Below are 24,522 nucleotides of genomic sequence, written 5' to 3'. Positions count from 1 at the left end.
AACCTTGTTCTCCACAAAGTTATTGAGTCTAATTCTAGGTCCTTAGTATTTACATACATGGGTTTGCTGATTTCTACAAAAAAAGTGTAATGAAATCTGATTGATACTGCATTAAACCTGCAGATCAATTAGAGAATTGACATCATAACAATATTGAGTCTTCCAAATCATGAACATGAAATATTTTCCCATTTATTTAGTTCTACATCTATGGGCTATATGTGATAGTTTTCAGGGTTCAGGATCTTCACATATTTTTTTTTTCCAGATTTATTCTGAAGTGTTTCACATTTTTGAAGCCATTATAAATAATGTATTTATTTTTAGTTTCTAATTTTTGTTGCTAATACATAAAAACACAACTGTTTACTGTATACTGAGCCTGTATCCTGCAACCTTGCTAAAACCACTTATTATAATAGCTTTTAGGTTCATTTTATTGAATATTCAATATAGACATTCATGCATCTCCCTTTACAACCTGTATGCCTTTCCTTCTTTTTAATGCCTTACTGTACTGGCTAGAACCTTTGGTAAACGCTGAATAAAAGTAGTAGGAGTCAAGGCCCAGAGTTGTGTTTATAGAAAGATATTTTAAGTGCAGATTTAATTTGTTTGTACCTACCTCTTCTTCCGTGAACTTTGGTATTTTATGTATTTCAAGGAATCTGTCCAGTTTCATCCAAATTCTGAAATTAACTGATGCAAAGTTTTTCACAATATTTCTCTATCGTTCTATTATCTCCCAAATCAGTAGTGATGTCACTTGTCTCATTCCTGACATTAAAGATTTGTCTTCTCTTTTCTTTCCTGATCATTCTGGCTAAAGTTTTATCAATTTTGTCTTCACAAAGAATAAAGTTTTGGTTTCATTAATTTTATTTTTTTTTTCTGGGTATTCAAATACTGTTAATTATGAAATACTACAAAAACACAGAAAAGGTAAAGACCATTGTAACAAATATCTATTCTCTGGAATTTTTTTTTTAGAGTTAACATTTGGTTATTTCAGAAACTTTATAACTGAAGTCTCTTTCTCCCTATTCATCAAAAATAAAAACCTTATTTATTTTTATTCCTTCTCAGAAGTAACTTCTAACCACTAGGAGAAACACTGGCTGAAATCAGTGTTTATTGTTCTTATTTATGTTTCAAAAATGTGAAAAACATGTCTGTTTATATTCACTAAAAATCTATGGTGGCTACTTGGAGCGTTTTAAAATTTATTTCAACAATACACACAATGTTGCAAACATTTTTTTCACCCAACCCTGCACTTTCAGATTTTATCCATGTACAGTTATATAGTTTTAATTCACATATTTTACCTATGGTATAGTATTCCACTGTATAAGTATACTACAGTTTGTCTACCCAGTTTTCTATTGACAGGCATTTGTTCAGTTTCCAACTTGCCCATGTCTGATTATAAAAAGACAGGTATTAGTGTCTCTATAGATTGTATATCTAGAAAGGTAACTTCAGAGTAGTGGGTTATAAGCACCTTCAACCATACTAGAAATTACTTAACTGCTTTTCAAGGTAGTTATACTAATTTATACTCCCGCAAGCACATCAACTAGTAAGAGAGGTCTCCTTTCCACATGTTTAAAAACACTTAATAAATGCTGGCCAATCTGATAACCATGAAATTGCACTGTGTCTCAAGTTTGATTTCACTGATCACTGCAGAAATACAGCAAATTTTCACATGTTTTCTGGTAACATAAATACCCTCTCTCGTGAGTTGCCCATTTATACTGCTTGCCCATTTTCCCCCCTACTGGGTTATTTTCCTCCTGTTGATTTGAATAAACTGTTAATCCTTTTATCACTTCATGCAAAGATCTCCCAATCAGTGGCATATCTTTAAACTTATTCTGTGGTATCTTTAATTGTTTACAGATTAAAAAACTTTGGTTAAATTTATCAGTCTTCTTTAGGTTATCCCTGGCCCTTTAATATTCCATATAAACTTTAGGATTATCTTACCAAGTTCAATGAAAATCCTATTGGAATTCTTATAAAAACAGATTGACTTCTTTAATTAACATGGGAGATACTGCCATTTTCATAACTAAGTATTCTCTTGAACTGCTGATAAGTCTATTTGGGTTGTCTGTTTGTTCTTGATTTAACATAGTTATTTATATTTTAAACAAGACTGGCAATTCATCTATGTTTAGAAAGGTATAGAGTATTCCTTTCTGATCACCTATAAACCTCCTATGTCTGTAATGTCTTCATTTTAATTTTGGATATTGTTATTTATGTCTTCTTTCTTTCACGGTCCTTCCTGTAATGGCGGTTTAGTCGCTAAGTTGTGTTCGCCTCTTGTGACTCAGTGGCCTGTAGCCCCCCAGGCTCCTCTGTCCATGAGATTCTCCAGGTAAGAATACTGAAGTGGGTTGCCATCTCCTTCTCCAGGGGCTCTTCCCCACCCAGGGATTGAACCCGGGTCTCCTGCACTGCAGGCGGACTCCTGACCGACTAAGCCACCAGGGAATTAAGTTTGTCCATGTTGTCAGCTCTATATGAAGAAAACCCAGCTGCTGTTTTAACAGATCCTTTCCATATCTCCTTGTTTTCTATTTCATTAAATATTTGCTCTACCCTATATAATTTTCTTTCCTATAATGTGAAAAGACAGGAAAAAAACAGAAATTGTTGAGTTGAACATTTAGCCTCTCAACTTTCTTTCTTCATTTCTGCTCTATATTTAATTCCTCTCAAAAACTGTTTTTGCAGCATTATGCAAGTTTTGACACAGAGTGATTTCATTATTCATTTTAAGTATTTTATAATTTGTTATAATTCACTTTTTTGGCATGACATATAGTAGTGTTTTTAGTTTCCAAACAACAAGGATTTGGGATTTTTTCTTTTAATATTTTTTAACTGATTGGTAACTTTGTTATACTACTGACAGAGAACGTGTTTGCATTACCTCAACTCCTTGGCATTTTTTTTCCAGCTCTCTTTGTGGCTAATGTATACTTAATTTCTGGAAGTGTCCACATGTACTAAAAAAACAATGTATTCTTTAATTCTATATGTCTATTAGACAAAGCTTATAAATACTGTTCCTATCTTCTCAACATATTTCCCAAATACTTTAAATATAGTAAAGGACCCTAAAAGTAGCATCTTAGTTCCCAGTCATCAAATCAACTGTCATTCAATATTAATATTAGATCTGAAAGGAAAACTGCATGTGTATGCACAAATGCACACTCATGTGTGCACACGCATACACAAAGACACATTCTTTCTTCCCTATAAAGGCTCTGAACCTTGTTCCCTGAAATAAAGCTCCAATTTCTAGTCACATAGTATTTAAAAATTGGGAAAGAGTTCTACACTTTTAGCTATTAAAAAAAAATGACACTATCCCCAAAAAATATAATTGGGTGGTTCAGTTGGTAGCCAGTGGTCACACACAGGAACCTGGACACACAGAGTAACAATCTGTCTCTGTGGATCCTGAGTGTGTTCAGGTCTAGGTAAAAAACCTTGTTTTGGACACAGCCATGCCTTGCATGACTGTATATAATTCAAGCATCTATATTTATAAACAAAATTCACTAACCTTCCTGACTACTTCAACTCTCCTTATCGTCCTCAGATCAACTATCTTCCTTAAGATCTCTAATTTAAGTATGACAAATTACTTCTGTAGGCATTTTCTGTTTTGTTTCTAAGATGCTTCCAAATTAGAGTCATCAGGTTGTCGGCCTTTATTTTTCTAGGTTATGGTAACACTATTTTTCCTACTTGATCTGTACATATTTTTGGGTGACTACTTAATGATTTTGGGGGGGTCTCAATGCTACTGCACTTAACTGTGTTTTGATCGATACATGTTCAAAAGTATATGCTTTCTGTAACGGTTCTATTAATCACTCAAAAGCTTAGTCCGTTTCTTTTCTTTTGGTGCTTTAAGAGTATCTGATCATCAAAGCAATTACTTTATCCTAAAATCTCACCTAATCAATAGACATGACTGAGCACAAATACAGATACCTCTAGAAAGTGAAAACTTACTGCTACCTGGCTTCGTTTTAACCATTACTTCAGACTCATTTAACATCTTCACATCTATCTTAAGATAATATTACCTAAGTTGATTAGCTTGTAAGAATGAGTTCGCTTATTCTAAGCCCACTAATAAACCTTGGGGTTATAGTTTGTTTCCACATAGGCCCAGGATTGATGTGGTGTGAATATGATCAAATTTGATGGATGACTGTGATGTCTTAATTTATTCTGAGCAAGCAAAGGACAAACAAAAGTCGACATTACTTTGAAGTCAGTGCAACATTCAGTATATAGCAATAGAGAGATATGGGAATCTATACCTAAGCAATGCTGATTCAAACATCTCAGTGTGGTTTTGAAGATATAAAGTGAAAGTCGCTCAGTCATGTCTGACTCTTTACGACCCCATGGACTACACAGTCCATGGAATTCTCCAGGCCAGAATACAGGAGTGGGTAGCCGTTCCCTTCTCCAGGGGATCTTCCCAACCCAGGGATCGAACTCTGATCTCCTGCATTGAAGGCCAATTCTTTACCAGCTGAGCTGGATTCTTTACCAGCTGAGCCACCATGGAAGCCCAAGAATACTGGAGTGGGTACCTTATCCCTTTTCCAGGGATCTTTCCAACCCAGGAATCAAACTGGGGTCTCCTGCATTGCAGGCGGATTCTTTACCAGCTGAGATACCAGGGAAGAAATAAAATGCCAAGTCAAAATGCTCTGACTATAAAAAATTTCATTATTACAAGCTGATAAAATCCTCTTGACTAAGTGTTACCTAATCTGAGCTCCAAAATCACTAATGAGGCTGCTAAAAGAGCACTTCTTTGACTTACAAATTTTTAGTGGTGAAATCCCATATACAGTAATTTCCACTAGAGCTGATGAAGGACTGCTTTCTCTGCATTTTTATTTTCTACTACAGCTTTCTCAGTGAAAAATCAGCATAGCACCTTCTTCATCATTATGAAACAGAGCAAAGCTACCAAACCATATAATTAAATCCGGATGTTAATGTTTCTGAATTCTAATCTTATCCCCCATATCTAACTACCTAGATCATATCCATGTTCTCCAATTATTTTAAGAGAACTTTTCCTACTAAAATGTTAGGAATTTTTTTTTTTTAAGATGTAAGACAGAAACTTTCATCTTGAAGCTAACTTTAAAACAAAAGTCTGTTATACCTATCATTTATAAATTCAAAACTAAAAAGGAATAGTCTTTTTTTTTTTTTTTTTTTTTGGCTGCATGTGGGATCTAGTTTCCTGACCAGGGATCGAACTCCGGTCTCCTGCGTTGGGAGTGTGGAGTTTTAGCCACTGGACCACCAGTGAAGTCCCATAAAGTGGAATGGTCTTAATCTGAGATTAATGGGAGACTACATGAATATTCCAATCCCAAAGAAAGGCAATGCCAAAGAATGCTCAAACTACCGCACAATTGCACTCATCTCACACGCTAGTAAAGTAACGCTCAAAATTCTCCAAGCCAGGCTTCAGCAATACATGAACTATGAACTTCCTGATGTTCAAGCGGGTTTTAGAAAAGGCAGAGGAACCAGAGATCATATTGCCAACATCCGCTGGATCATCGAAAAAGCAAGAAAGTTCCAGAAAAACATCTATTTCTGTCTTATTGACTATGCCAAAGCCTTTGACTGTGTGGAGCACAATAAACTGTGGAAAATTCTGAAAGAGATGGGAATACCAGACCACCTGACCTGCCTCTTGAGAAATCTGTATGCAGGTCAGGAAGCAACAGTTAGAACTGGACATGGAACAACAGACTGGTTCCAAATAGGAAAAGGAGTACGTCAAGGCTGTATATTGTCACCCTGCTTATTTAACTTATATGCAGAGTACATCATGAGAAACGCTGGGCTGGAGAAAGCACAGATTGCCGGGAGAGATATCAATAACCTCAGATATGCAGATGACACCACCCTTACGGGAGAAAGTGAAGAGGAACTAAAACGCCTCTTGATGAAAGTGAAAGTGGAGAGTGAAAAAGTTGGCTTAAAGCTCAACATTCAGAAAACAAAGATCATGGCATCCGGTCCCATCACTTCATGGGAAATAGATGGGGAAACAGTGGAAACAGTGTCAGACTTTATTTTTTGGGGCTCCAAAATCACTGCAGATGGTGACTGCAGCCATGAAATTAAAAGACGCTTACTCCTTGGAAGGAAAGTTATGACCAACCTAGATAGCATATTGAAAAGCAGAGACATTACTTTGCCAGCAAAGGTCCATCTAGTCAAGGCTATGGTTTTTCCAGTGGTCATGTATGGATGTAAGAGTTGGACTGTGAAGAAGGTTGAGCGCCGAAGAATTGATGCTTTTGAACTGTGGTGTTGGAGAAGACTCTTGAGAGTCCCTTGGACTGCAAGGAGATCCAATCATTCCATTGTGAAGGAGATCAGCCCTGGGATTTCTTTGGAAGGAATGATGCTAAAGCTGAAACTCCAGTACTTTGGCCACCTCATGCGAAGAGTTGACTCATTGGAAAAGACTCTGATGCTGGGAGGGATTGGGGGCAGGAGGAGAAGGGGACGACAGAGGATGAGATGGCTGGATGGCATCACCGACTCGATGGACGTGAGTCTGAGTGAACTCTGGGAGTTGGTGATGGACAGGGAGGCCTGGCGTAATGCGATTCATGGGGTCGCAAAGAGTCGGACACGACTGAGCGACTGAACTGAATTGAACACGAATAAAGATAAAAAGTTATTAACTTGTTTTCCTCTATTTTTTTCTTAAAGAATAATAAATGAGAACTAAGTTCAGAATGTAATCGACACAGGTACAAAACTGAAAACTTGGAGAAAATAAACTGACATCATAGTGTGCATGATTATCAGGGCTCCCCTGTACCTTCCTTGCCTCCCTGGAGCCCATTCTTGCCAACATAGCCAGAGTGATCTTGTTAAAATCTAAGTCAGATCATATTACATCATGCTGCTGCTGCGTCATTTTACTCGTGTCCGATTCTGTGCGACCCCATAGATGGCAGCCCACCAGGCTCTGCCGTTCCTGAGATTCTGCAGGCAAGAACACTGGAGTGGGTTGCCACTTCCTTCTCCAATGCATGAAAGTGAAAAGTGAAAGTGAAGTCGCTCAGTCGTGTCAGACTCTTAGTGACCCCATGGACTGCAGCCCACCAGGCTCCTCCATCCATGGGATTTTCCAGGCAAGAGTACTGGAGTGGGGTGCCATTGCCTTCTCTGATCATTACATCATACCTTTGCTTAAAACCTTTCAATGGTTCCATCTTATTCAGAATAAGAAATGAATTTCTTAAAATAATCTTTACAGGGTGTTTTTCACAAGGTCTTTCATAATAATTTGCCTCCATTTTCACCCCAGATCCAAACATTTTTGATCTCAGCTCCTCCTTTCTTCCTTAGACTCCCCTACTCCACCAAGTCACTGTCATTTCTTGGGTATTTTTTGAACACATCAAGCACCTACTTGCCTCATGGCCTTCGGTCTGCAGTGTGGAATGCTCTTTGTTCAGACAGTCACATGGCATAGTCCTTTACCATCTACAAATCTAGATTCAGGTCAGTTCTCGGTTCATGCGGCTATCCCCCACTGCTTCCCAGTCGTTACAGTGCCCGCCCCACCCCCGACTCCAGGCACTGTATTCCCTCTTCCCTAGCTCATTTTTCATCACTGCATTTATCACATTCAGAAACACTTTATATTTCACTTGAGTATTTATTATCCATCACTGCAACTAGACTGTTAGCTATACGAGGACAGGTTTTTGTATCTTCTCTGTAATACTGCATCTCCAGTACCTAGAATCTAACCACATAGCAGGCAATAATTAAACAGCTGATTAATTAGTGAAAAACAATTCAAAGCAGCCATTGTGAGTAAACATTTTTGTTGGTCCTGAAGTAAAGAGCTAAACTCACTAGTCTTCTATCTGATAATTAGTTTAAGGAAAAAACCCCAGAAACCTTTAATTTATAGATGGGATTTCTAGCCTAAGATCACTCCTGAACACGCTTTACACAGCAATATTACTTGATTATCTGAATTTGAATTTTCTTATTTAGTGATCTCCAAGTCAAGTATTACTTTACTAATAAATTCAGTTGCCTCAGGCAGCATTATCACTAAGACCTGTAAAAATCTGAAGATATTCTCCTTAGAGAAGGAAAGTTGGTGAGGTAACCAAACTAAATGGGAAAAAAAAAAGGAAAAGAAACTTTTTTTTTTTCCTTGAGACAAAATGCACCCATGCCAGCAGCCAGTCACAATTTAGACACTGAGTGGATAACTTGTGAGGACAGGTTAGTGCAGAGGAGCGCTAATGGATTTAAACAATAATAAACTGGTGAAAAATAGTATCATATGAAATTAGTTACATGGTTAATGTACTTCAGAAAACAGAACAACAGTAACAAGTTTGAAATCTAAATTCCTTGGATACAAAATAATTTTAATGTTAGTTTTTAATGTTATCCTCCCCAAAAGATATGATACATTTCACTGATAGATTTTTCAGAATTTCTGTTAGACTTCCCCATGACATTCACTAGAATAAAGGATGCTTTGGACATCTGTTGCTTACCGATTCAACTAATGATCTTGCTTCCTCTTGAGAGCAATGGAAAGGGCTATCACATACCTGCACATTTGTGCTGCAGAGGAAAAGAGAATATTAACTGTTAGACAGGATAAAAAAGGAGCAATTACCAAAAATAAAACCAACTCTCAAACACTTTATATTTAAGTGTATGATCCCAGCCAATAGTTAGAGTCTCCAGATCTCACTTGATAACACACACACTCTCTCTCTCTCTTGCCCCTCTAATCCCACCTCAAAAGGAGACAAGGGATCTTCTAATGTAGAATGCTACAGCACTGTAGGAATGTGATTAAGACACCCTAAAAAAGAACCTGCATGAATATAAATTAGGACAAATGAGAGTCTTGTACATTCCTTCAGGCAAAGTTAGAGTGTTCCACAGCATTGCACTCTTCAGAACTTGAAAAAAAAATCAAACGAGACAGCAAAAGAGACACTGATGTATAGAATAGTCTTATGGACTCTGTGGGACAGGGAGAGGGTGGGAAGATTTGGGAGAATGGCATTGAAACATGTAAAATATCATGTATGAAACGAGTTGCCAGTCCAGGTTCGATGCACGATACTGGATGCTTGGGGCCGGTGCACTGGGACGACCCAGAGGGATGGAATGGGGAGGGAGGAGGGAGGAGGGTTCAGGATGGGGAACACATGTATACCTGTGGCGGATTCATTTTGATATTTGGCAAAACTAATACAATTATGTAAAGTTTAAAAATAAAATAAAATTAAAAAAAAAATCAAACGATAGTATACAAATGTAAATACTCCTCTGCTATATGTAAAAGGCATTCCACTACCCTTCACCGTTACTGAAGAAAAGAGAAACAAATTTGACCCACAGATCGAGGATCATAAGGAAGAATTTTCCTTTAAGTGAGGTGGTAAACACTGTAGAGGCTCAGACAGGTATGAAAGGCTGAGCTCAGAGTGGTGAGAGGAAGCCACATGACACCAAGACTGAGCTTCTGTGCAGGTACGGAAGCGCAGCAAGTCACGGACAGCAGCTCCTCTCACCATCAGAGAAGGTTCTGTGAGGCCAGAGCCTTCAAACACAGTGCGGACCAGCCTACTCTCTCCACAAGTATGCCGCCCACCACGTCTTTCTTACTTCCCAGATGAAAGCATAGGCATTACTCCCCTCAAACTTCTTAAGTCTGATTTTTTAAAAAATTTCATCAAAGAAATCAGATTAAAGTGGATCCAGAAAAAGGTAGTAGAGAAGGGAGTTAAAACCAAATTAATTTTTTGAAAATTGAAGAAATAAATGATTAGCAGATCCCTAAGGGAGATAATTAATAGATGAAACACACACACACATGCATACACATACTCACATACACATGCTCCCCAAGTGGATCTTAGGGATACACATTATCAAATTTATTTTGGCGATGGCTTTGTGAAATATTCTGGGACATATATGATAAAAAGATCTGTCTAGCTATTTATCTTTTAAACTACATCTGTCTATAATCAGATACTGGGTACACAGTGATTATGAAAGTGGTCATTTTGCTTTGTACTCAGACTCAGTGTGGAATTTGTTTTCATTCCTTGCATGAATGTTGATGTTTGATGAAAGCTGGCATTATCATCTTTAAGACTAAACTACTCTCTTCTCCATAGCCCTTGTTTAAGTAAGCTAAAAACTGAAAAAGGTAAGGTCTTATAAGTGAGATGTTTCTCTAAAGAAAATCTAAATTTAAAAGGAACGAGGCAAAAAAACAAGACACTGCAAAGTCTTAAGTGCTACTCCTCTGAAGAAAGCATGGTGTATAATAAACATGCTATACATAATGTCTTACGTATATACATATGGCACCCAGTCCTATTCACTTCATGTCAAACAGATGGGTAAAATGTGGAAACAGTGTCATTTTCTTGGGCTCCAAAATCAATGCAGACAGTGACTGCAGCCACAAAATTAAAAGATGCTTACTCCTTGGAAGAATAGCTGTGACAAACCTAGACAGTATATTAAAAAGCAGAGATATCACTTTGCCGACAAAGGTCTGTCTAGTCAAAGCTCTGGTTTTTCTGGTAGTCATGTACAGGTGTGAGAGCTGGACCATAAAGAAGGCTGATCACCAAAGAATTGATGCTTTTGAACTGTTGTACTGGGGAAGACTCTTGAGAGTTCCTTTGACAGCAAGGAGATCAAATCATCAGTCAATTCTAAAGGAAATCAATAATGAATATTCATTGGAAAAACTGATGCTGAAGCTCCAGTACTTTGGCCACCTGATCTGAAGAGCTGATTCATGGGAAAAGACCCTGATGCTGGGAAAGACTGAGGGCAAGAGGAGAAGGAGGTGACAGAGGATGAGATGGTTGGATGGCATCACTGACTCGATGGACATGAGTCTGAGCAAATTTAGGGAGACAGTGAAGGACAGAGAAGCCTGGCATGATGCAGTTCATGGGGTCACAAAGAGTCGGGCACAACTTAGCAACTGAACAACAACACAAGGTCTTTAACATTATAACTACACCAAAGGGAAACATTCAGTGGGGATTCTGGGAAAACGATGATGAGAGAAAAGGGATTTTTCTGTAAAAATGGCTGTCAGATAAAATACAGAAAATCCAGTTAAGTCTGAAATTAAGATAAACAGCAAATTATTTTTTGTATAAATATGTCCCAAGAATTGCATGAGACATTTAAAGTCTGAAATTTTGATTTGAGTGGGTATCCTATATTTTTATCTGTTAAATCTGATAACCTATTTCTACAGTAAACTTCTACTCCCACAACAAAGCAAAGCCATCAACGGAAACGTTAGGCAAGAAAAAATATTCAAGCCAGTACTGTAAATTTTAAAAACTGAGTAAGTTAAAAAATATCCCCAATAAAATATCTCGACAAGTAACCAGCAAAACCTAGGAAAGTCAATAGGCTTTGCCATTTTTCACCCTGGAAAAATTATTAGCATGGCTGTTTTAGGCATGAAATGGAAGGTATATACAAATGGACTTAGGAGACTCTTGCATAATATATAACATACAAAAGAGGAGAGATAAGAAGTAACAAAGCCCCTTGTTACTATTGCTGCAATAGTAACCACAACAACAATAATAATAGCATTTTATTGCTACAAATAGTGCCACCTTCCTCACGAACATCCTTCTAGTTAATGAAGAATATAACCTGGGCTGCAATATGCTTTCCTCAGGATTTACTTTGGATGTTTGAAGGTATGATAAAAGGCAAGTTATAAAGAAATATTTTTATTTCCTCTGAACTGGCCATTATGTAAAAATTTACACTGATTCATATTTGTTGATTGATTCAAAAAATTATTCTTATACCAACACATTTAGGACATTTTTTAATGCTGGGGACACAATACTGAACCATGGAACCTCCCTGGACGTTAAAATATTCAGGGTTCTTTCTAGCTATGTCTATGCCCCACGGCAGGAAAAGCAGTAGAATCCCTTCAAGGAAAGATGACTAAAGTGATGGTGCTTACTATAAATGAGATTAAAAATAAAGACTCAGGGGGACTCCTTGGCAGCCCAGTGGTTAAGACTACAGGCTTCCTATGCAAGGGCCACAGGTTTGATTGCTGGCTGAGAAACTAAGATCCCACATGCTATGCAGTGCAGCCAAAAATCAGCATCATCATCACAAGGAAGAATGTGCCGCTTTCCTTTTAATAGTAAGACATTCAATATTTTGCTCTAAATTTATAATCATTGTATAGCCTTTGCTGTCTACATCATTTGCTGACCAAAACAAGCAGACATACTAGCCCAAAAGATCAACAACATCAAAATTTCTGTGCACAACAAACCAAATTTCACTTACAAATAATAAAAAAATATTAACAGATACATAATAAGGAAAATTAGTGATTAAATAAAAAGAAACAGAAAGAGAAAATGACCTGCAAATAATAAAAAATATCTAAAAGATGAAATTTACAGGACCAACAATATGGAATTTTAGTAAAGAGAAAATTATTTTCTTCAAGACAATCAAATCAGACAAAGGCCCACACTCATCCCCAAGGACAGGGTCCAAGATTCAGATTGGTCAAGGTTTTTCCTTCTAAAGCAAAACAGTCAAGGACAAAGGAGAGAGAAGATTTAAAGAGATACGAATGACGATGATGATTTGGGACCATAACCTCCAGAGTTCATTGAAGAAAACTAGCATTGATGTAAAGCTACATAAAGCTAAAAGAACTGGAGTTATATATGGACTAAATATATCTTTCTCTGGAAAGGTAGAAACAGCTTCAAGACTTAAATAATTTGGAACAATATATATACATATATATGAAAAAACATATATACATATATTGAAAACATCATATAAATATTTATATAATTTTTTTCATTCAGTAAGCATGTTCAAACTACCTACTATGTGCCAAGTCCTATTACTTGGGCTAAAATACAAACTCAATTTAGACCATAAAAAAAGTAATAAAACACTCCAAGTTCTACCTAGATGTGTGGAAAGCGGCGATATGAGAACACAGTGAGGGTACAGTTAATCATGCACATAACAAATGAAACCACTTTGCAGAAGTAACATCTCAACTGTTTTTTTTTGACGACTGAGCAGGCATTCATGGAGGAAAGACAATGAAAGAGGAGGAAAAGAACATGAGGCTGGAAAAGTCAGTTTAGACACACTGTTTAAATACAGAGAAGAGTTGGATTAGATCCTATAATTGAAGAGAGTCACAGGAAGATTTTAAGCATAAAAATGACAATCACATCTGTATTTTTCAAAGGTAAATCTAATGGTATGTCTTGTAAAGATGATGTTAAACAGAGTAGCTACAATATAAAACAATTATGAGTAAAGAATTAAAGCAGTTTTATAATTAGAAGGGCAGCTGAGAATCAGTCAAAACTTGAAAAATCTGGATTAGAATAATGATCAGTGACATAAAACAAACTGGTGAAATGAAGAGTTCAGTCCTGATTTCTTAAGAATAAGGTAGATATATAAATCGTGATTAAAGAGAATCTGAGAAGAGTTGAAGAGTAATAAAACCAAATGACAAAAAAACTATGTTTTTCCTCCAGAGAATTTCAAGTTGCTTTCAGTAAAAACAGCAATAACTTAATAATTATCCCTGCTAAAAAAAACTATGCAGCTTCCAGAGTAAACAGTAAGCAGTGGGGAAAAAGAATAAAAAGAACAACAATAAAACTTATTCAGAAAAAGAGAATTAAGTAATTTAGTAAATGCAGGGCTCCTAGAAACAGAAGAGTTACTACTGGACTTAAAACACAACATATATTTTTTTACTTTAAAATATTATCCAACAATCACTCCAACATGTATTTACTGAGTGGCTATTACATGCCAGGCATGTAGAATATAAATATGAATATTTATGAAGAATATAAAGAAGAATATGGCATCTTTATTCATTCATCTACATTTGAGGAAATTATACTCCAGAGGAGACAAATTCATAAACCAAGCAGTTAATGAGTAAATGCAGTGATAAGACTACACAGCAGGGCAAGGAATAGCACTTTAGCTAGGTATAATGGCACCTTAGTGAGCACAAGGCTAGGATGAGGGAAAGTTTCCTAGAGAAAGCAAAGTCAAAACAAAGTCTTAACAGATGAGTAAGCCAGCCAGTTTAAGAAGTGAGAAGAAAATCATGGCAAAGGAGACAAAATGAGAAATGCCCCAGAGATGAATAAAGCACAGTGTTGTGAGGAGTGACAGGTGGTTCTAAGTTACTGGAACATGAAATAAAAGGCAAGAAGTGATGGGAAATGAGGCTGTGTGGCAAGAGGGACCAATTGTTTGTTTTTTGAAAAATTTAGGTTTATAGTTTTTAAGCAAATGGCTCATCAGAAGCCAGAGAGCTAAAACATACTGATACTTGGATCCTTCTCCTCAAAGATCCTAATTCATCAGATTTAAAGAAGAGGACAACAAACTTGAGCTTTCTGATGGTTTCCCTAGGTAACTGTGCTGTACTATATACACTGTTTGAGAGAACTACTGTGATAAACACTGCCTTCAGTTCAGACTTAAACCTATTTACATGGAGAGAACAGGTAAAAAAGGAAGGTGGGAAGGTTTGGTAATAGAAGGCAATGGAAACCCACTCCAGTCCTCTTGCCTGGAAAATCCCATGGGTGGAGGAGCCTGGTGGGCTGCAGTCCATGGGGTCGTGAAGAGTTGGAGACGACTGAGCAAGTTCACTTTCACTTTTCACTTTAATGCATTGGAGAAGGAAATGGCAACCCACTCCAGTGTTCTTGCCTGGAGAATCCCAGGGACAGGGGAGCCTGGTGGGCTGCCATCTATGGGGTCGCACAGAGTCGGACACAACTGAAGTGACTTAGCAGCAGCAGCAGCAACACAGTACACTGTAAGGAACTGAGTTCAGTTCAGTCGCTCAGTTGTGTCTGACTCTGCGACTCCATGAACCGCGGCACGCCAGGCCTCCCTGTCCATCACCAACTCCTGGAGTCCACACAAACCCATGTCCGTTGAGTTGGTGATGCCATCCAGCCATCTCATCCTCTGTCGTACCCTTCTCCTGCCCTCAATCTTTCCCAGCATCAGGGTCTTTTCAAATGAGTCAGGTCTTCACATCAGGTGGCCAAAGTATTTGAGTTTCAGCTTTAACATCAGTCCTTCCAATGAACACCCAGGACTGATCTCCTTTAGGAAGGACTGGTTGGATCTCCTTGCAGTCCAAGGGGCTCTCAAGAGTCTTCTCCAACAACACAGTTCAAAAGCATCAATTCTTCGGCACTCAGCTTTCTTCACAGTCCAACTCTCACATCCATACATGATCCCTGGAAAAACCATCGCCTTGACTAGATGGACCTTTGTTGGCAAAGTAATGTCTCTGTTTTTTAATATGCTGTCTAGGTTGGTCATAACTTTCCTTCCAAGGAGTAAGCGTCTTTTGATTTCATGGCTGCAATTACAATTTTGGAGCCCAGAAAAATAAAGTCAGCCACTGTTTCCCCATCTGTTTCCCATGAAGTGATGGGACCAGATGCCATGATCTTTGTTTTCTGATGTTGAACTTTAAGCCAACTTTTTCACTCTCCTCTTTCACTTTCATCAAGAGTCTCTTTAGTTCTTCTTCACTTTCTGCCATAAGGGTGGTGTCATCTGCATATCTGAGGTTATGGATATTTCTCCCGGCAATCTTGATTCCAGTTTCTGCTTCCTCCAGCCCAGCGTTTCTCATGATGTACTCTGCATATAAGTTAAATAAGCAGGGTGACAATATACAGCCTTGACGTACTCCTTTTCCTATTTGGAACCAGTCTGTTGTTCCATGCCCAGTTCTAACTGTTGCTTCCTGACCTGCATATAGGTTTCTCAAGAGGCAGGTCAGGTGGTCTAGTAGTCCCATCTCTTTCAGAATTTTCCACAGTTTATTGTGATCCACACAGTCAAAGGCTTTGGCACAGTCAATAAAGCAGAAATAGATGTTTTTCTGGAACTCTCTTCCTTTTTCCATGATCCAGCGGATGTTGGCAATTTGATCTCTGGTTCCTCTGCCTTTTCTAAAACCAGCTTGAGCATCTGGAAGTTCACGGTTCACATATTGCTGAAGCCTGACTTAGAGAATTTTAAGCATCACTTTACTAGCATGTGAGATGAGTACAACTGTGCAGTAGTTTGAGCTTTCTTTGGCATTGCCTTTCTTTGGGATTGGAATGAAAACTGACCTTTTCCAGTCCTGTGGCCACTGCTGAGTTTTCCAAATTTGTTGACATATTCAGGGCAGCATTTTCACACAGCATCATCTTTCAGGATTTGAAATAGCTCAACTGGAATTCTATCACCTCCACTAGCTTTGTTCATAGTGATGCTTTCTAAGGCCCATTTGACTTCACATTCCAGGATGTCTGGCTCTAGGTGAGTGATCACACCATCATGTTTATCTGGGTCATGAAGATCTTTTTTGTATAGTTCTTCTGTGTATTCTTGCCACCTCTTCGTAATATCTAATGATTCTGTTAGGGCCCGACCATTTCTGTCCTTTATTGAGCCCATCTTTGCATGAAATGTTCCCTTGGTATTTCTAAGTTTCTTGAAGAGATCTCTGGTCTTTCCCATTCTATTGTTTTCCTCTATTTCTTTGCATTAATCACTGAGGAAGCCTTTCTTATCTCTCCTTGTTATTCTTTCAGTTCAGTTTAGTTCAGTCGCTCAGTCATGTCCGATTCTTTGCGACCCCATGAATTGCAGCACGCCAGGCCTCCCTGTCCATCACCAACTCCCGGAGTTCACTCAAACTCATGTTCATCGAGTCGGTGATGCCATCCAGCCATCTTATCTTCTGTCGTCCCCTTCTCCTCCTGCCCCCAATCCTTCCCAGAATCAGAACTTTTCCAATGAGTCAACTCTTCACATGAGGTGGCCAAAGTATTGGAGTTTCAGCTTTAGCATCAGTCCTTCCAGTGATCACCCAGGACTGATTTCCTTTAGGAAGGACTGGTTGGATCTTCTTGAAGTCCAAGAGACTCTCAAGAGTCTTCTCCAACACCACAGTTCAAAAGCATCAATTCTTCAGTGCTCAGCTTTCTTCACAGTCCAACTCTCACATCCATACATGACCACTGGAAAAACCACAGCCTTGACTAGATGGACTTTTGTTGGCAAAGTAATGTCTCTGCTTCTTAATATGCTATCTAGGTTGGTCATAACTTTCCTTCCAAGGCTATTCTTTGGAAGTCTGCATTCAAATGAGTATATCTTTCCTTTTCTCCTTTGCTTTTCGCTTCCCTTCTAGAAAGAAGCAATTCATAGGTAAAGACAAAGAAAAGAAAAACTTAAATATAAATATATTTTACAAATCAGGTAGTGACAAAAAATTTAAAAAATATGGACAAAAATGAGTTAAAATTCTGAAGATTTTGACATTAAATTATCTAGATGCATAAAATTTGCATTCAGTACTTATAACAATTTTTAGCTGAAAAAATTAATTTTGCTGTATTCTTTGAAAACAGAGAAAGGATATAGCTATTAAGAGAATATGTTTAACGTCTGGATTAAATTCATCACATAGAGACCATCAACAGGTCATAATCTCTACGTGACCTCATTTTCCTCATATGTAAAATGGGTACAAAAATTATATGTGTCTTACAGAATTCTGGTGAATATTAATTAGATGATACATATAGAGCTCACATAACCTGAAAAATAGCATACAGTTCAATAAATGTCAATTCTTAATGTAATCCATATCATTACTTAGGAGGCTACAATAAAATTCCTTCGGAGCATATAAATAAAGTTACTCTCATAGTAAAGACAATTAGAATCAGCATAGAAGGAAGTGATATCAATGATATCAAGCTATAGGAAAACTAATCAGAGATGCTCTCTAAATGTGCAGCTCAAAAAATCTGGGAACCATATAAACCCCATCAAAGACTGCAAAAGGTTTTCAGAAAGTACCATTAGGAAGGAAATAAAAGCAAACAGCAGGCAAATACCTCTTTGAACAATCAGAAACCCCTCTTTTTAGAAAGTGTGTGTGTGTGTGTGTGTGCGCACACACGCGCGTTTGAACAATCAGAAACCCCTCTTTTTAGAGGATGTGTGTGTGTGTGTGTGTGTGTGTGTATGTCTCTGTGCTCAGTAATATTCGACTCTTAGCAAACCCACAGACTGTAGGCCACCAGGCTCCTCTGTCCATGGGATTCTCCAAACAAGAATACTGGAGTGGATTGCCATTTCCTCCTTCAGGGGATCTTCCCAACCCAGGGATTAAACTCATGTCTCTTGTGTCCCCTGCATTGGCAGGCAGATTCTTTACCACAAGCGCCACCTGGGAGCCCATCAGATTAATAAATGACTTAGGATATCTGCCCAGAAAGAAGAATTCAGCCTATTAGTTACTAGGATAGCAATGGCTAGATGACATTTAATTTATACCCAGTTTTCTTATTAATAAACTGCAATATTTATGTTAGAAACAATTAACTTTTAAAACTATGCTGAAAAAAAAAGAGTGTTCTACAAAAGAAAAATGGAAGAAGATGAAGTCCACAGTGTCATGCTAGCCTGCAAGAGAAACTGAATCTGATGACATAGAAGCAGCCTAAATATCCATCATCAGAGGAATGGGTAAAGATATGGTACATATATACAATGGAATATTACTCAGCCACAGAAAAAATGAAATAATGCCTTTGTCATATTATGGATGGACCAGTAGAGACTGTCATACTGAGTGGAGTGTCAGACAAGAAAAAATATCATATGATATTCCTTATATATGGAATTTAAAAAATGATAGAATTAAACTTATTTACAAAACACATTGTAAACTTATTTACAAAATGATAGAATTAAACTTATTCACAGATGTAGAAAAAAAACTTCTGGTTACCAGCAGGGAAAGAAGGAGTTGAGGGGAGGGAGGTATAAACTGGGAGACTGGTATTGACATAGACACATTACTATATATAAAATAGATAACTAATTAAGGACCTATTGTAAAACATATAGAACTCTTCTCAATACTCTGTAATGACCTATAAGGGAAAAGAATCTAAAAAAGGAAGGATACATACATACAATTGATATATCCTGATATAGAGCAGAAACTAATGTAATATTGTAAATCATCTATAATTAAAATTTTTTAAGAAGAGAGCAATAGAATCTGAAGCTATAATGCCCAAGCATTTACAAGGTAAGCCTCTGAACTTGAATTAAACATTGCCTGAGACTGACTAATTCTTTATCCCATATTACTTTGGTCTAATGATTTCTTTCTTTTTTTTTTAATGATTTCCCTCTTGATTCCCAGACTTTGGGCTCCAAGAGCACAAGGAGTAGATTCACTGTACTCCAGCACAGTACCTGGCAGGAGCCCCTCAATCAGTACTTACTGAAAGAATAAATGGCTTCCCATTTTCTGATTCAAAGAGGACAATGAACTTGGGTAGGATTCTGCTTGCCAGAAAGACTGTATTTTTGCTTGTTAGTTAGGCTTACCAAGAGTCAGTTGTTTTCATGTTCAAATCTTTTATGTCAGTTGCCTTTGTTATTTTAACTTCATGATTTAAGCTATATGATACTCACAGATGAAGGGAATGTGGAAACAGAATTATTTCTATGGACACCAAGTGGGCTCTAAAACTACTGAGGCTGCAAACACTGTCAAGGCTCTGCTGTTGGTGGTCAGTCACTAAGTCGTGTCCAACTCTTTGTGACCCCATGGACTGTAGCCCACCAGGCTCCTCTGTCCATGGGATTTTTCCGGGCAAGAATACTAGAGTGGGTTGTCATTTCCTTCTCCAGGGGATCTTCTTGACACAGAGACTGAACTCGCATCTTGTGCATTGCCAGGCGGTTCTTTACCACTGAGCTACTATAAAAACTTGGGTGTTAAATTAGGTGTGGGTAATACAACCCAGCTATAAGGGCTTCCCTCATAGCTCAGTCAGTAAAGAATCTGCCTGAAATGTAGGAGACCTGGATTCAATTCCTGGGTTGGGAAGATCCCCTGGAGGAGGAAATGGCAATCCACTCCAGTATTCTTGTCTGGAAAATCCCATGGATAGAGGAGCCTGGTGGGCTAAAGTCCATGGGGTCGCAAGAGTCAAACACAACTTAGCAACTAAACCATCACCAAGACAAGTGTAAAAGGTTAGATAAAAAGAATCCTAAAAATTTACAAAGGTTTTTAAGTATAAGGAGTATAAAGATTGCAGGATCTGATCTTTATTCTCCATTATATAGTCTATTATATTATTCTATTATATAGTCTACATGGAATCCCTACAGAAAAAGTCTTAGCCTTATATCCACAGATTGATAAATAAACATATATTTAAATGTTTTAAAGTAAAATAAAATGTTTGAATTATACATCTTATGTTTGTTTGATTCCCCTTAATAATTATCTGGTAACCCAGATCATGTTGGATAAGAGGCTTTTTTTTACTCTTACCAAGAAATGATGTGGTACATACAACATAAATTAAATAATCATATGTCTGCATGTTGAAAAATCACTGTTTTTTGCTCCACCTTTGCATATATCACAATTCATTGTGAGTAAATGCTTGTTTACTTGACAATATTCCCTACTAAACTATAAATCCCTTGAGAAAAGTGATCATGTCAATTTCTAATTTTATAGTGCCCAGTACTTGGCAATGCTTTCCAAATAGGTGCTCTTTAAACACTTTTTAAATGAAAAAAAAAAAAAAAAAAAATTTTTTTTGCAATTCTGTTTAAAAGAAACAAACAAACAAAAGATCTGAGTAGTATCATATGGCTCTTTGGTACCAATTAATAATAAAAATTAACACTACATAGAAAAGACAAATTCTTACCAATTTATAGCCCCACCATCACACTTGTCCATAAGCAAGGCTTTCCAGCATTCGTGAGTAGATTTAATGACTTCAAGAGCAAAAGCCTGTTAAAAACCAAAAACAGACATAGCAATCACATCACTATACTATTAATAACTTGGAACTAGTCATAGAATGACAGTTAATTACTAAGAACATGAGCTCTGAAGTCAGGCAAACCTAAATGTAAGTTCTCACATCCTTATTTACCAGCTGTGTGACTTTGTGCAGATTATTCAATCTCATTGTTTTAATTTATTCTTCTTTAAGATGGAATGTAATGAAAATCAACTAAATCAGGAGCTGGTGCACTTGGGCCTTTGGGTCAAATCCAGCCTGCCACATGCTTTTGTAAATACAGTTTTACTGAGCACAGCCATGTCCATCCATGCATTTGTGCACAGCCCCTGACTGCACTGGAAGAGCCGAGTAGTTGTGACAGAGAACACATCTGCTGTTACAGAAAAAGAAAAAGTTGCCAACCCCTGATTTAAATCATAGTGTTGCTGAAAGAATAAATAAGACTTGCATGTAAACTGATTAGCCTACTATCTGGATTGTACATAAGCACAAACTTAATAATTTAATCATCAACAATGCTGCAAGTAGTTTAATTGAATAATCATTTTAGGCTATCCACTATCTGAAGGTAATAAACCTCAACATTTTAAAAATCTTTTTCTTAGCATGAATTCATATAGTGTATAAAAATGAAACTCAACAATAGACACATATCTAGTAAGACCATTTAAGGAAAACTTGCTTTATTTTTTCAAAGAAGAACATTTTTATTTTTTCCCCCAAAATGTTGCTAAATTTCCTTAAGCAGAGTCCTTACGTATTAACTAAGTCATACTGGCTCCTCTCTTTTTCAGTGACAACTAAACACATTATGATATGAAGAAAATGATGCAAATGTACTTCTGACAAGAAAACTCCCTCAGGTCTGCTGTTGCCTGAGATGAAGGAGACGGCTTAATGCTTGGTGAGGTGGTGCAGGAGAGACTCCTAAGGTATGTGACAAAAAGTCAATTTATTATTTGGAAAATACATGAAAGATTTTTAACTATATTATTCAGATAATTTTGATTATTAAAACAGATTCCAGTACTTGCTTTAAGCAGTCAGCATAAAAAAAAAAAAATCTAGATTACAGCCTAGAGCCATCTTTCAACCATGTTGAAGAGATATAATTCAATTTTCCTGGGTTAGGCTCAATATATTAAACAGAAGTGATAAAAAGCAATGAATAAAATGATTATTTTCTGAAGGGATGCATAAATGACCCAGTCTTCATTCAGAAAAAAATTAATGTTTGTTGAAATCAAACCCCCCAAATTCTCAAACTACCTCATTCTTTTATAAATTCATGGAATGACTTGGCAGTCCAACCCCAAGGCAATAAGGGGCCACAAAGGTACACATAGGTTTGAAATGTGTATTGTTTCAAACATAAAATACAACACACATTTTAGAGGAAAAAGAAAAAAATTATTTATTTTATAAATTTTTAGTATTTTATTTTTATGTGAGAGATCACAGCCTAGTAGTTTTATATCCATATTTAATAAATCCTAGACAAAGCCCTCAAGATCTTAAGGATTAATATACCTTTTAAAAATACTGCGTTCAGCAATAAGCTCTTGTATAACAAAATACTTACTGTGTAATTTTGAAGTTTTGATGACCATGGCTTACTTTACTTACAAAACACACTGTATTTATTAGTACCCACTTAAAGGCTGGTTTAAAATGTGAAACTTATATAGTGGCAATATGTTTAAAAGTAGTAAAAATAAATAAATAAAAGAAGTAGTCTACTGGTTTTAGACTTTAATTCAGGTCCATTTTCTCCATTTGTGTCATATTAGAGCTACTTTTTGGTAACTTTTTAGTTTTCTAATATAAAAGCCCTCTGACAGTAAGACAATTCAAATACCTTCTTAACTGTTAAGTAGCTGAATTCAGTCATGATAGAATGAACACTTAGGAGGGAAGCCCCTCTGGATTTGCATTAATGGTAAGTAACTCCCTCCTCTTCATAACAGTAAAATGAAAGATTTTTCTTCATTTACAATTTACAGAGTTAGACTGATCATGGAAATCTTTTATTTTCTGAGATGAAGGAGATATTGATAGATAAATGGATGGATACAGGTATTTATCAGTCTTACTGATTTACTTAGAGCTCCTAAAACTTTTTAAAAAATAAAAATAATGTCCTTAAACCTGAAAGTCAGTAAACAGTCCTTTTATTATCATACTATCCACAAATATTCACATAAGAAATCCCCCAAAGTGAAAGAAATGTGGTACAAGTATCACAGGCACATTTTAAAATAAAGATGATCAACTTCACCTTGTTCTTGAATTCTCCATTAAAAGCAAACTGGTTTTCTGGTTTTCCCTCTGGTATCTTATAAAATCTAAACCAATTAAGGGTAGCTTCTAAGTAACCAGGTTTGTACTTCTTAACATCCTCAATATCTGCAAGTGAAGAAACAAAAATACTTTTCATTAAAAATAGAAATCCACTCCTTTAAGTGGTAGAGCATTGGACTGAGGGAGTTAGTCCAATTCTGCTGCTCACACCAACATGTATCATATCACCTCTGAACTTCCATTTTTTTATATGTAAACTGCTACACCTTTATCGTACAAACATTTCTTGAGCACCTTCAGATACCATGTTAGGTATAGGGGATAAGTTGGTGAAGGCAACAAAGATCTTTTTCTCAAGGAGATCAAAGTTTTAATTAAAAACAAAACCAAAAATGCACAGGCAGATAAACAGCAAATTGCATTAAAGTGAGATATACTTAGGACAGCTGTCATTCTGAAGACAATGCAGGGTTTAGAGTAGGAAGAGTTACAACATCAGGATCTGTATTCCATATGTACTAACCTAAAGCACACTGAAGGTAGACTGGGGAGGGCATGCCCATAATAGAAAACACGGCAGCTGCATGAGAGGGTTGCATGGACTCCTGCATCAAATATTTAGGAAGTTTCTCATTATACATCAGACACTGTTGTAAGCCACAAAACAGAACAGTAATCAGAAACAAGTCCCTGCCCACAAGAGTACACAGAAGTAAGAGATAAGACACAAATACAAAATTTAAGGGGTAAAAAGTCTGATGAAGAAAAATAAATCAGAGTAAGAAAGACAGAGAATGTGTTCAGGGCAATTTTAAATAGAATGATACATGAATGGTTCAGAGTTTTTTCATTTCAAATTAATAATGGTTTATAGGGTTTATCTTCAAGTTCTAATACCATGTGAACACCTTAACCATTCCATTTTGAGGACATTCATTTAAATATTAATATAATTGGAAATATTACTGCATTAGTAATAGACTCTCCTCCCGCAAAAGAGGCCCCCAAGAAATGTATCATTTCCAAAGGTATCAGTTCAAAAAGCCTGAGAGGCATAAGCCCTCTCCCTCCTCCAGTGCTGCCGCCTCCTTCTGTGGTTCCTAGGGCTGCTTGTGTGCTTGTTCTGTGCGGACCTGGTACCTCTCTTGTGAGGTGG

The 24,522-nt window shown here is 37.0% G+C and overlaps 1 protein-coding gene across 2 annotated transcripts in view; it reads right to left on the bottom strand.

Moving 5' to 3' along the window:
• PPA2 (inorganic pyrophosphatase 2) overlaps positions 1 to 24,522 on the bottom strand; it is a 96,200-nt gene that overhangs the window by 8,362 nt on the left and 63,316 nt on the right. For both annotated transcript variants that reach the window (XM_006076383.4, XM_006076384.4), the window contains 3 exons: positions 23,344 to 23,471; positions 20,964 to 21,049; positions 8,625 to 8,694 (listed from right to left, as the gene is read on the bottom strand). In XM_006076383.4, the coding sequence (XP_006076445.1) occupies positions 8,625 to 8,694; positions 20,964 to 21,049; positions 23,344 to 23,471 (284 nt within the window). The remainder of the gene's footprint in view (positions 1 to 8,624; positions 8,695 to 20,963; positions 21,050 to 23,343; positions 23,472 to 24,522) is intronic.

Source organism: Bubalus bubalis, chromosome 7 (genome assembly GCF_019923935.1).
Source record: "Bubalus bubalis isolate 160015118507 breed Murrah chromosome 7, NDDB_SH_1, whole genome shotgun sequence".
NCBI classification, from domain to species: domain Eukaryota; kingdom Metazoa; phylum Chordata; class Mammalia; order Artiodactyla; family Bovidae; genus Bubalus; species Bubalus bubalis.
This window is presented reverse-complemented; position numbering and strand designations above follow the sequence as displayed.